This window comes from Rhinolophus hipposideros (assembly GCF_964194185.1).
Source record: "Rhinolophus hipposideros genome assembly, chromosome: 15".
NCBI lineage: Eukaryota > Metazoa > Chordata > Mammalia > Chiroptera > Rhinolophidae > Rhinolophus > Rhinolophus hipposideros.
The window spans coordinates 20,349,287-20,363,455 of NC_138061.1; the positions used below are offsets into that span (position 1 = coordinate 20,349,287).

At 38.5% G+C, this 14,169-nt stretch overlaps 1 protein-coding gene across 2 annotated transcripts in view; it reads right to left on the reverse strand.

Annotated features, from left to right (window-relative positions):
• Positions 1-14,169, reverse strand: part of SORCS3 (sortilin related VPS10 domain containing receptor 3) — a 541,876-nt gene that overhangs the window by 64,046 nt on the left and 463,661 nt on the right. For both annotated transcript variants that reach the window (XM_081075409.1, XM_081075410.1), the window contains one exon: positions 10,166-10,273. In XM_081075409.1, the coding sequence (XP_080931535.1) occupies positions 10,166-10,273 (108 nt within the window). The remainder of the gene's footprint in view (positions 1-10,165; positions 10,274-14,169) is intronic.

Genomic DNA, 14,169 nt, shown 5'->3' on the forward strand with positions numbered 1-14,169 from the left:
ACATCAGTCTGGATACATGTCAAATTCTTAAGTATAACCTAAGACCCTTCACAGCCTCAACCACTTAACAACCAGTCATGCTTTTTCATGGTACTTTCCTTTGGATTCTGTCCTTTGCCTTGAAGTAATTGATTCTTTCAAAACATAATTACTGACATCCTACTATGTGACAAACCCTCAGTTAGGCACTGAGACACCAGTACTCAACAAAACTATTAAACATATGTGCTTTCTTCAAGCTTACATTCTATCACCTATCAGTCAGTTTTCCACTAGTGAACTACAATTGAAACTTTCAAACCAACTCACTGATGACCTCTTGTATGTGTAAAGTCTTCATTTACCTCTACTCATATCCTGGTTATATAACTAGGGTTCCTTGATGATTGGAATATCCCTACTCCCCCAGATACAGTGGCCTCAGAATGCTGTAAAGGTAGAATTTTATTTACCTCTTTATTACCCCTCAAGAGGGCCTGAAATGTATTAGAGGCTTTTAAAATGTTTTTAAATGAATAAACTATGTATTAAGGCTCTCCAGAGAAACAGAATAAATAGGACACACACCACACACACACACACACACACACACACACACACACACACACACTGCCTAATCTAGGGTGAGTAGGCAACCTGGACACCCAGGAGAGTAAGTGGTGTAGTTCCACTCTCCAGGTTAGCAGGCTTTGGACCCAGGAAGAGAGAATATTTCAGCTGGAGTTCAAAGGCAAGAAAAAGCCATGTTCCAGTTTAAACCCGACCAGGAACAAGGAAGTCTCTTTTGCTCAAGGAAGGGTCAGCCTTTTTGTTCTAGTCAGGGCTTCAACTGAATGCACAAATCCTACCCACATTAGGGATGGCAATCTGCTTTACTCAGCCTACTGATTTAAATGTTGATCTTATCCAAAATGGCCTCACAAAAACACCCAGAATAATGTTGAAACAAATATCTAGGCACCTTGTGGTGGCCTAGTCAAGGACACATAAAATTAACAAAGACAAGGGGGAGACGTCATCAAAATGGCGGCGTGAGGTGAGCCTCTGTAAATCTCCCCTGTAATTTACAACTAATCGGACAACAATAACTCCACAAAGGACTCCCTGCACAGCAGACAGGCAAGACGAAGAGGCCCACTACTGAATTCACCTAAAGGTGGGAGAATCGTGCGAACAGGGAAGCAGGGAAGGAAGAAGTACAGATACGGAGCCGTGTGGGCACAGGACACAGCCCTAGCTCAGTGCTCGGAGCCCGCTGCATCCCGGAACTACCGCAGCTGTGGGAGAGGGAAGGACTCGGACTGCTAGGGCTGTGCTTACGGCCCACAGGACTGAGGGGGCAGCATATAACACGGCTGAACCCAACGCTCACGGCAGAGACCTCGGAGCAAAGACTGAAGGAAGAGGGCTGAGATCGGTGGTTTGAGCCCTCACTGCCGAGCAGAGAACGGAAGCCTTAGGCACTGAGACTAGCCGCCCCCTCCCGACCCTCCCAGAGCTCGCCCCGCCCCCACCTGCCTGGTGCTAGAAGTGGAACAGAAGCAGTGTCAGACCAAAAGAACAGAATATTTGCTGTTCTGAGAACTGTGGACCGCAGACACAGATTCGCAGCCCACCTAGTTCTGGCAAAAGGGAGGGAGCTGTGGAAGGAGGACCGGCTGTGGTGGTGGTCACTGCCATTGCTCTGGGCCACCTCTCACAACTCACCCCGCCCCTGGCCCCACCTATCTGGGCGGATCCCTGCAGGAGTAAAATGAACTGCTGAAACATACGGGCTCTGAATCTGGTACAGAAAGAGCTTTGGAACTTCAAAACCTCTCCGCATACCCACACGGACACTGCGCCTGTGACCCCGGTGAACTGTTAACAGAGGAGAAGCCCGTCTCCCAGGGAACCCCCCCCATTGTGTGAGAAGCTGGAAGAGTGCAGAGAAAACATAGCACTACCCTGTGAGAGACAAAAAAAAAAAAAAAGGCTGCAGTCGGAGAGAAAATATAACATTCTACCAACAAGTACTGGAAAACAAAAGAAAGACCTTTTCCTATCAACCTGTTTCAGGAGCCACTCCTGTAGATGTCTAGGAAGAGATATAATAAATCAATAATTGCCATGAATAACCAAGGCAACAAGACAGCTCAGGAAGAAAGTGAAAAGTCTCCAGAAGATATGGAAATATGTGACTTAAATGACAGAGAATTCAAGACTGCAGTTTTGAAAAAACTGAATGAGATGCAAGAAAACGCAGAAAGGCAGTTTAATGAACTCAGAAACACAATCAAAGAACAGCATGAGCATTTTACAAAAGAGATTGAAATTTTAAAAAAGAACCAAATAGAATTTCTGGAGATTAAGAACCCAATAAAAGAAATCACGAATGAAATAACCAGCTTAGGTAGTAAAGTTGACCAGATGGAGGAAAAAATCAGTGACATCAAAGATAGAAACCTGGAAATTACACAGATGGAAGAAGAAAGAGACTTGAGACTTAAAAGAAATGAAAGCACTCTACAAGAACTTTCTGACTCTATCAGAAAGAGCAATATAAGAATAATGGGCATACCAGAAGAAGAAGGAAGAGAGAAGGGAACGGAGAATATATTCAAACAAATTGTTGATGAGAACTTCCCAAACTTGTGGACAGAACTGGATCCTCGAATCCAAGAAGCAAATAGAACACCTAATTACCTCAATCCCAACAGGCCTACTCCAAGGCACATTGTATTGAAGCTGTCTAAAATCAACGACAAAGAAAGAATCCTCAAGGCAGCCAGGGAAAAGAAGACGGTAACCTACAAAGGAAAGCCCATTAGATTATCATCAGATTTTTCAGCACAAACTCTACAAGCCTGGAGGGAATGGAAACAAATATTCAAACTATTGAAAGAGAGAAATTATGAGCCAAGAATAATATATCCAGTAAGATATCCTTTAGATATAAAAGAGGAATAAAGACCTTTCCAGACATACAGAAGCTGAGGGAATTTTCTAATACACGACCTGCACTACAAGAAATACTAAAGGATGCTATTCAACCACCATCAACAGGGACAATTTGTGGAAACATAAAAAGGGGGAGAGTAAAGGCCTGAACCGGAATATGGGAATGGAGAAAGTAAGCGTGCTGAAGAAAATGGAATACTCTAAATATCAAACTTTCTTTTACATAAACTTAAGAGTAACCACTCAAAAAATCCAAAACTGAAATATATACTGTAATAAAAGAAGAAACAGAGGGAAACATCATAGAATACCACCACACAGAAATAATAGACAACAACAAAAAGGCAAAGAAACAATGGAGACACAGCCTTACTAGAAAACTAAAGATAGAATTACAGAAAATCCTCACATATCAATAATCACCCTAAATGTAAATGGACTGAACTCACCAATAAAAAGGCACAGAGTAACAGATTGGATGAAAAAACTAAACCCAACCATATGCTGTCTCCAAGACACACATCTCAGCTACAAGGACAAGCATAGACTCAAAGTGAAAGGGTGGAAATTGACACTCCAAGCAAATGGTACCCAGAGAAAATCAGGTGTAGCCATAATGTACCAGATGAAACAGACTTCAAGAAGAAAACGATAACAAGAGACAAAGATGGACATTTCATAATGGTAAAGGGGACTATACAACAATAAGACATAACAGTCATCAATATTTATGCCCCCAATCAGGGAGCACTGAAATATACTAAGCAACTACTAACAGAACTAAAGGGAGAAATTGACCAAAACACAATTATACTAGGGGACCTAAATACATCTTTGACAGCTATGGCTAGATCATCCAAACAGAACATAAATAATGAAATAGCAGCCCTAAATGACACATTAGATGAAATGGACATAATTGACATATATAGAGAATTTCATCCTAAAACATCAGACTGTACATTCTTTTCTAGTGTACATGGAACATTCTCAAGGATAGACCATATATTGGGACACAAAATCAGCCTCAGCAAATTTAAAAAGATTAAAATCATACCAAGCATATTCTCTGATCACAAGGCTTTGAAATTGGATATCAACTGCAAAAAGAAAGCAGGAAAAAACACAAATACATGGAGATTAAACAACATACTTTTAAAGAATGACTGGGTCAAAGAAGAAATTAGAGGAGAGCTCAAAAGATACATAGAAACAAATGACAAGGAAAATACATCCCACCAAAATTTTTGGGATGCCGCAAAAGCAGTTTTAAGAGGGAAATTTATATCATTACAGGCCTATCTCAAGAAACAAGAAATATCCCAAATAAATAACCTCATGATACACCTTAAAAAAACTAGAAAAAAGAAGAACAAGTGAAACCCAAGGTCAGCAGAAGAAAGGAAATAACAAAAATCAGAGCAGAACTAAATGAAATAGAGAACAAAAAGACAATAGAAAAAATTAATGTGACAAAGAGCTGGTTCTTTGAAAAGATTAACAAAATTGACAAACCCCTGGCTAGACTCACTAAGATAAAAAGATAGAAGACACTAATTAACAAAATCAGAAATGAAAAAGGGGAAGTTATCACGGACACCACAGAAATACAAAGGATCATCCAAGAATACTATGAAGGACTATATGCCACAAAATTCAATAACCTAGAAGAAATGGACAAGTTCTTAGAAACATACAGCTTTCCAAGGCTGAACCATGAAGAACTGGAAAATCTAAACAGACGGATCACCAGTAACGAAATTGAATCAGTCATCCAAAACCTTCCCAAAAGCAAAAGTCCTGGACCAGATGGCTTCACTAGTGAATTCTACCAAACTTTCAAAGAGGATCTAATACCAATCCTGCTCAAACTCTTCCAAAAAATTGAAGAAGAGACAGTACTCCCTAACTCATTTTATGAGGCCAACATTAACGTGATACCAAAACCTGGTGAGGACAACACAAAAAAAGAAAACTACAGACCAATATCTCTGATGAATACAGACACAAAAATCCTGAACAAAATTCTAGCAAATTGAATGCAATAATGCATTAAAAAGATTATTCATCACGACCAAGTGGGATTCATCCCCGGGGCACAAGGATAGGTCAACACCCGTAAATCCATCAATGAGATACATCACATAAACAAAATAAAGGACAAAAGTCGTATGATTATATCAATTGATGCAGAAAAAGCATTTGACAAGATACGACATCCATTTATGATTAAAACACTTAATAAAATAGGCATAGAAGGAAAATACCTTAACATAATAAAGGCCATCTATGACAAGCCCCCAGCTAATCTCATTATTAATGGTGAAAACCTGAAACCCTTTGCTCTATGTTCAGGAACACGACAGGGCTGTCCCCTATCACCTCTGCTTTTCAACATAGTGTTGGAAGACCTTGCCAGAGCAATCAGGCAAGGGAAAGAAATAAAAGGCATCCAAATTGGGAATGAAGAAGTTAAATTATCACTCTTTGCCGATGACATGATGCTATATATAGAAAACCCTAAAGACTCCACAAAAAAAGCTGTTAGAAACAATCAACGAATACAGTAAAGTTGCTAGCTACAAAATCAACGTACAAAAGTCCATTGCATTCCTATATACTAACAATGAAATCTCAGAAAAAGAAATACAAAAAACAATTCCTTTTGCAATTGCAGCAAAAAGAATAAAATACCTAGGAATAAACTTAACCAAGGATGTGAACGACCTATATGCTGAAAACTGTAAGACATTTTTGAAAGAAATTGAAGAAGACACAAAGAAATGGAAAGACATTCTGCGCTCATGGATTGGAAGAATCAACATAGTTAAAATGGCCATATTACCCAAAGCAATATACAGATTTAATGCAATCCCTATCAAAATCCCAATGGCGTTTTTTAAAGAAATAGAACAAAAAATCATCAAATTTGTTTGGAATCACAAAAGACCCCGAATAGCCAAAGCAACCTTAAGAAAATAGAACAATACTGGAGGTATCACACTCCCTGACTTTAGCTTGTACTACAGGGCTACAATAATCAAAACATCATGGTATTGGCAGAAAAACAGACACATACACCAATGGAATAGAATTGAGAACCTAGAAATAAAACCACATAAATATGGACAGAAAATTTTTGACAAAGAAGCTAAAACATACAATGGAGGAAAGACAGCCTCTTCAATAAATGCTGCTGGAAGCATTGGTTAGCCACGTGCAAAAGAATGAAACTGGACTGCTATCTGTCAACATGTACCAAACTTAATTCAAAATGGATCAAAGACTTAAGCATAAGACCTGACACAGGTCTATAAACTACATAGAAGAAAACATAGGTACTAAACTTATGGACCTTGGGTTCAAAGAGCATTTTACAAATTTGACTCCAAAGGCAATGGAAGTAATAGCTAAAATAAACAAATGGGACTATATGAAACTTAAAAGCTTCTGCACAGCAAAAGAAACCATCGACAAAATAAAGAGGCAACCAACTGAATGGGAGAAGATTTTTGCAAACAGTGCCTCTGATAAGGGGCTAATATCCAAAATATACAAGGAAGTCATGAAACTCAACAACAAAAAAACAAACAACCCAATTGAAAAATGAGCAGAGGACCTCAAGAGACATTTCTCCAAAGAGGACATACAAATGGCAAATAGACATATGAAAAAATGCTCAACATCACTAATCATCAGAGAAATGCAAATAAAAACCACAATGAGCTATCGCCTCACCCCAGTCAGAATGGCTGTCATCAACAAGACAAATAGTAACAAGTGTTGGAAAGGCTGTGGATAAAAAGGAACCCTCATACACTGTTGGTGGGAACGCAGACTGGTGCAGCCGCTAGGGAAGGCAGTGTGGAGGTTCCTCAAAAAAATTACGAATAGAATTACCATATGACCCAGCAATACCTTTCCTGGGTATCTACCAAAAAAATCTGAAAACATTGATACATAAAGACACGTGTGCTTCAATGTTCATTGAAGCTTTGTTTACACTGGCCAAGACAGGGAAACAACCAAAATGTCCTTCGATAGATGAATGGATAAAGAAGTGGTGGTATATATACACAATGGAATACTATTCGGCAGTAAGTAAAGATGATATAGGAACATTTGTGACAACATGGATGGATATTGAGAGTATAATTCTAAGCGAAACAAGTCAGATAGAAAAAGCAGAGAACCATATGATTTCACTGATATGTGGTATATAAACCAAAAACAACAAAAGAACAAGACAAACAAATGAGAAACAAAAACTCATAGACACAGACAATAGTTTAGAGGTTACCAGAGGGTAAGGTGGATGTGGGGAGGGAGATGAGGGTAAAGGGGATCAAATATATGGTGATGGAAGGAGAACTGACTCTGGGTGGTGAACATACAATGTGGTTTATAAAAGATGCAATACAGAATTGTACACCTGAAATCTATGTAATTTCATTAACAATTGTCACCCCAATAAATTTAAAAAAAATTAACAAGGACAAATAGTTAAATCTTCCAAACGAAGGTCACAAGATGAGATAGTAAAATCTTAATGTGAGTGGGCCAGGCCTTCTTTTTCCTGGACCACAGCTCATCTACAGTCAGGGTTAGCAGTGAGGGAAAAGATACAGAATTCAAATAGCCTACATCATTAATAAGTTTTTAGTTAAATTGCGAGGTTAAGCATTTTGTCTCCAAAATGGACTCCATGTCCTGGCAGTTCCTAAGGAATTGATACATTTTTTTGAACTCCTGCTTCAATCGTTGTGATTGCCATTCCATGAGGGAAAAGCACTGGTCAGCCCTAGTGAGCCACTTAGCTTTAACGTCGTTTTCAAATCTTGGACAGAAACAGAAACTGACTCTTGGCAATCCTTCCATAGCTCACCCCTTTGGCTGTCTGATGAACCCTGGCAAAACTTGTATCATTTGCGTACTACAGAAATTCCAAATTTAATAAAAAGTTAAAAAACATGTATCCTGAATTGTTTATACTTCAGTGGACGACTGCTTCCAAACTTATCTTAATTTTGTGAAAAGACAAATACCTCTCTGTCCCAAATCTCATATAAGAAAATCATGCACTATTCTAGTTCATTTTCTACTTATTAGTATTTAAAGCATCTCGATAAGCAAGGTAGAAGTGGGGGCAGAATCTCTGCTGTGCTCTTGAGGAGCTTGGTGGGGAAGAAGGGGAAATAGGAGTGGTATCTAGTCTTTTCAGTAAATGGTTTGACCCTGAGGTCAATCTCCCTCATTTCCATGTGACCAGCTAAACTCTATCTAAAGCTAAGGGGAAAAAAAGAAAGAAAAAAAAAAAAAGTGAACATTTAAGATAAGATGAACATAGAATTTAAACTGTGGCCTTAAACTTGCCAAGGAATGCCAGGTCATGCAGAGATTAGTGTACATGCGATATTGTACACATGTACATGTGATGCCCAAGAGAAGCATGTGTTGAGCTGAAACAGGTCTCATCCAAGAGAATGCAGGATAAATCACATTATGAGATGAGGAGAAAGCAAAATAAAAGGAGGACCAATATGTCTCTCTGGTACAAAAACAGGGAATGCCTGACTTTAGGACCATGTATAGCTACGCTGCCGATGAGAGGACCATGTCAGATTTGAATGTGATGAGCTGCCACATCTGGCTTGATAAATTCAAGCAGATTGCATAACCTCCTTGAATGTGTCTACTTTGCCTTACAGAATTTCCAACTCATTACTTAAACTCTTTGATGTCCACATCAGAGAAAGTCCTAGAAAAGAGGAAGGTTTTCTTTTTATATCTGGTGATTAAGTGAAGGATGGGAAATAATTTGAAAAAAAAAATCAGTTCATGGTCAGAAATCCTCATGAAAAAAAAAAAAAGATAGAGATATTTCTAGTATTCCATTTCCTTCCTGGAATTCACAAGAACAAATTTTAATCTCTTGACAGAGTATTCTGAGTAAGGTGCCATTTTTACATCACATTTATTTAATGGGCAAACATGCAAACTTCATGAGAACAGGAGTTTCTCTCTGAGTTTTTCATCTAGAACAGTATCTGGCACATAAGTAGCACCATTTTGTTTTCTTTTTACAGTGTAACTTTATGAAGGTCTTGCCAGGACCCTCGATCCTTGAGATTTCTTTCTGACTATATCTCTGTTATATCTCTCTAGATATACGTACATGTGTGTACATGTCTATATACACATACAACTACATATACCGTCACTGCACATATATATGTATATATTTACCAACTGACTTCTATTTTAGAAAAATATATTATTCTACCTGTATGACACTGCCTTTGAACACTGTACTTATGCAACATATTGTTACTATGTATCCACCAAAGGATGAAGCTTAGACTCTAGGCATTAATAATGTACTATATCTTAAGTGCTGTTTAATGCTTGCACAGCTAAACTTATATGCAATATTGTTAACTCTTAATAAACTCATGTGGCTGATTAACGATAGAGTCTGCTTATGATAGGAGTAGGGACGTGGGGTTGGTATTGGATGGTGGAGGGTTATCATAACTATTCTCCATATCTCCCTACATACACATAGGAACACAAACACAGAGAGGTGATCAACTTTTTAAGAATTAAAATTTGATATATTTTTAGAAAACAGTACCAAATTATTATCTTTAATATTCAGAAGGTACTTCGGGGCTTTTTACAGCTTTAAGATCTATATCCTGACCATCGATTAGCATTGCAAAGGAGTATAGTAAAATTTTCACAGCAAATTAAAGTAGAACAAGTACAACTGTGAGTGTGCATGTGTGCACACGTGCACGTGCAGGCACCTGAATGTGCGTGTTACAGACTCTACGAGTTGCCCTTTGAATAGCCTGTTTTCAATATGTTGGCTACTTTTTCCCCTCTATCCCTATCCCTTACTGGACTGTGTTTGGAAACAGAGAAACACATCTAAAGACATGAGCTTTCTATTTGCTTGGGCTTGACTATTGATTATTACAATACTAGTTTAAGTTCTGTTACAAATCTTAACATTTCAATCAGAAGCCTAGCTTCTCCAATCCTATTAGTAGACTGTTCCATTGGTGGTGCAAGCGACATATTTCCATTTTACAGATGAGGAAACATTGTCCCAGATGGTGAAATGCTTTCGTTTCGGTCTCCCTGGGAAAATCCCTGACCTCTTTCGAAGTAGAACCCAGGTCACTGGGCTCCTTTTGACCATAGCAGAAGAAGTACTTACGTCATGATTTGGGTCTCCATTCCTGCCTCCACCAGAGCACCGTCGACAAAAAGAGGAACTGAAGTGAAACCGTACTTGTCCCAGGAGTGGCCCTCGTCAAAACTCACCCTGGGTTGGAAACAAATACATGAAAGAGACAACTGAAAACAAAACCACACTCTTCGGCAACCATCTTCTCAGGTTATTAAATTCTCCTCTGTATCTCACTCTCTGGCAGTTTGGATTATCAATAGGCATTAATCGCCAACATCTCCCCATATTATTATGGGATTTGATCAAAACTGCATTTCCTGGCCCGGGAAGAGAGACAGCAACAGAGCTGCAGAAATATTTCAACATATTAGAATCGAGAAAAAAAAAAAAAACACCAACCCAAGAAGGAGGGCTTCGTGAATGGAATGTCACGTTTCAAGTCCTCCGAGTGAAACCTGAGGTTCCATTTACAGTACAATCAGTTCCGCCCTTGGAGTTTTTGACACAGATAAATTGAATAGTGTGGGGTGTGCCCCATGGGAGGGGAGGTGTGTGTCTTTCAGATCAAACCTTAAAAAAAAAGCAATTTCCTATTTGTTCAGAATGGATGTTAGGATCATTTTCCCTCCCTGATGGCACTTTAAGGGGCTTTCAGGGAAGAGTACTGAGTGTCTGAGGTGTTCTAGGCAGCACTGTGCCATCTTTCGTCCAACAGTAAGAGGAAGGGCTGGCCCTTTGTGGATACAGCATCGGAAACTCTTTCGGGGATGCTACTAAATGGAGGAGACTTGAGTGATCCTGAGTGCTGGCTTCCTTCCTTTTCTCGGTATTATCAAGTTCCTGTCTGCCGTTGATTTAAGCAGAGGACAGAGCCAAAACACCATCTCCATGTAAAGCTTTTCCTGACACCCCTTCCACAAGGCAGCTTTATTTGCTCCATTCTGTGGGTCTTTCTCGGTCAGGTTAATTCTTAATTCTTCTCTGACTTCACAACACAGGATTATCTGAGTCCAACTATAAAAACTCTATTTCCTTATAACACCCAGGCCTTCTCCTATCCTAGTGCCGAGTGATGGTGTCTTAACTTATCCTGAATCTCTCAATTCAACATTATAATTTTGGGAGTTCAGGGGCGGGGGGTTACGTGTGTCATGTTCATTGAATGACCCCTTAACACCACCTACATATCTTTCTCACAGTGCTTCTTTCCTGATATCACATATATATATATTATCAAAAAATATGTCTGTCTTTCCCCTGAACTGTGAGCTTTTTGAGGTCAAAGACGATACCATTCATTTTTGCATTGCTAGTACTTAGCAGAAAAGTTGGCACGTGGCACTATATACATGTTAAATGAACAAATTAATGAAAAAAATAAGGAATGATTAAGGACACTCTTCTAATCCACCAATCTTTTTTTTTTTTTTTCAAGCATCATTTACACTGGCATGCATGAACTGGATGTGGGAGTCTCTTTTTCCAGTACCAGACAACCTACTCAGTCCATTCCATACTTATTTATATTTTTGTCTCTCTCAGATTCTCTGTCTCTCTTTCTCGTTGTCTTATCCTCTCTCCCCCAATATATTGATTTTTAAAATTAGGCGGTCCATATCTTTACCCAGCTAGAATAACTAGTCTCTCAAACAACATTTTTTTTTTTTGTATTTATGCAGTACCTAAAGGTGGTGGCAAGATAGGACTACAAAGTCAAACTGAAATAAGATTCATGTATCCAATAGTTATTGATGCCTACTATGTACCTGGTCTGGCAGTGGCCTCTGTTCCAGGGATATAATAGTAAACAAGAAAAGGAAGGCCCAAGCTTCAAGAGAACTTACATTCCAGTCTGAGGAGACAAACAGCATGCAGATAAACGGATTCAAAAATAGGAGTAAGAAATAAGTGTCATCAAGACAATTTAAAATGGAGTGCTGTGATAAGTGACTACATAGCTACTTTGTATTAGGTGACATTTAAACTGAGATCCGAATGATACAAAGGAACTGGATGTGCTAACATCAAGGAGAGAGCAATACCAGAGGGCAGATTTAATGTGAAATTAAGTTGCTGTATGGGAAGAACAGAAAGATGATCAGTGGTTGTAGATTAGTGGGAAAGGAAATTAAGAGAAGGAAATCGTGTCAAGAAAGTAGGGCTGGGCCAGACCAAAAAAGACCTTTTTCTGGTTGAAATGAGAAAGATAAAATTTGATTTAAACTTTAAAATATAACTTTTATTTCTTGGTGGTGAACGGATTGTTAGGAATCAAAGTAGCTACAAGAAGACAAACTGGAGGGAGGAGTAGTGATTATAAGTGACCGAGTAAGAGAAGGGACTTGGATAAAGGTTATAATAGTGGAGATGGAAAGAGGTGGGAAGATTTAGGATACTTTTAGAGGTGAAGTCAATAGATTTTGGTGATGGAATGTATAGATCGCTTGAGTAAAAGAATCACAAACAATGTGGATTTGGGGTTTAACCAAATGAGGTAGGAAAATAGAAAGAATGGGAGAAGCAAAGCCTTCTATTTGTTTGTTTCTGTTTGGTCCACATCAAAGATTAGAAGCTTTTGGGACTTCCAGCCTTTGACACTGTCAAGGAAACCTTTGGATAAATTGGATCTGAATTTCTTGGGAATGAGCAAAGCTGGGAATGTAGATTTAGAAGTCACTTATAAGGTGGGACCAAATGAAAGAATGATGCTTAATTTAAAAACAAGCAAGCAAACAAAATAAAACAAAAAAACTCCACAGCGGGAGAAAGAGGAGAAAGGAAAATAATAACTAATAAGCTAAAATAACAAACTGGGATCACTGTCAATCACAAAGTATTTCCCAGCAATAGCATTATTGTGAGAGGTAATCAAGCCACTGGGTCTAGTGTGTGCTCACAGATAGCATATACAATAAAAGAAATTATCCTTCTACCACGTCCTAAATACTATATTCAGTTTCAGTCATTGGAGAGAACTGACAATCAATATGATTAAAGGTTAAAAAAAAAAAAGTAGGTTGTTGTAGAAATAGGTTCTATGCATTGAAGATAGCATAGGGAAAAGAAGCATAGAACTGAATTCATTACCATTGCTTTTTTATTCTAGTAAGAAAGCTTCTAAATAGTTAAACCAATAAACAAACAAAAACAACCCTAGTTAATTAATACTGAAAAGGGGTAATGTCTGTGAAGGAAATCTGAGAGAATATAGTTAGATACATGAAAACATCAATTAAAAAGTACAGATAGAATAAAGGAGAAGATTTCCATTCTCATAATTCTTCTAAAGATCATAGTCAAATATTTGTGTACAAGAATGTAAGCGCCAAAGTATTTTGCCTTGTTCATCAGTATATACCAACCCCTTATTAATACTGGATAAATAGTATATGCTCAATGAATATGTGAGGAATCAATGAACAAATGCATAGAATTTGTCGTGAGTTGCATGTCTGATCATTTTCCAGAACCTACAAAGGCTAGGTGAAGAAATCTTATGAGGTCCTTTCCAGTTGTGTTTCTTTCCATAGCTCTAAAAATCACATGCAATTCTGGAGCAGACATTCTGCATAGATGTGGCCAGCAAAACAGGGACTGTTGGATAGAAATTACAAGTAGGTTCATTATTGCTCAGCACAAAAACCATCTTTCTAAAAAACTGAAACCATTATACAAGATGGGAACTCTCTGTCTTGGGTATTTGCAAGCTGGTCAGCATCGTGGTATTCTGGTGAAGTAGAGTGATCGTCTTAGGTGTCACAGAGGTATCTGCTCTACTAGTTGTGAAAGTAAAGCACATGTTCTCTAAAACCCTTCCTTGCTCCATGGGTCTATGACTTTATGATCCTGAGATGAGACCTACTGAAAGGAACAGAATCTTCGAAGAGCTACCAGTACCCTCCCTGGAAGTCTCTAGCATAGAAATAGAGCTGTAATGGTCATTGAGAATCAACATTCCTCCCTTTGGTGAGATGCGTTGCTCCGTTTTATTTTATTGCAGTGTATGAGGTGGTGGCAATTTAGCCACCGGG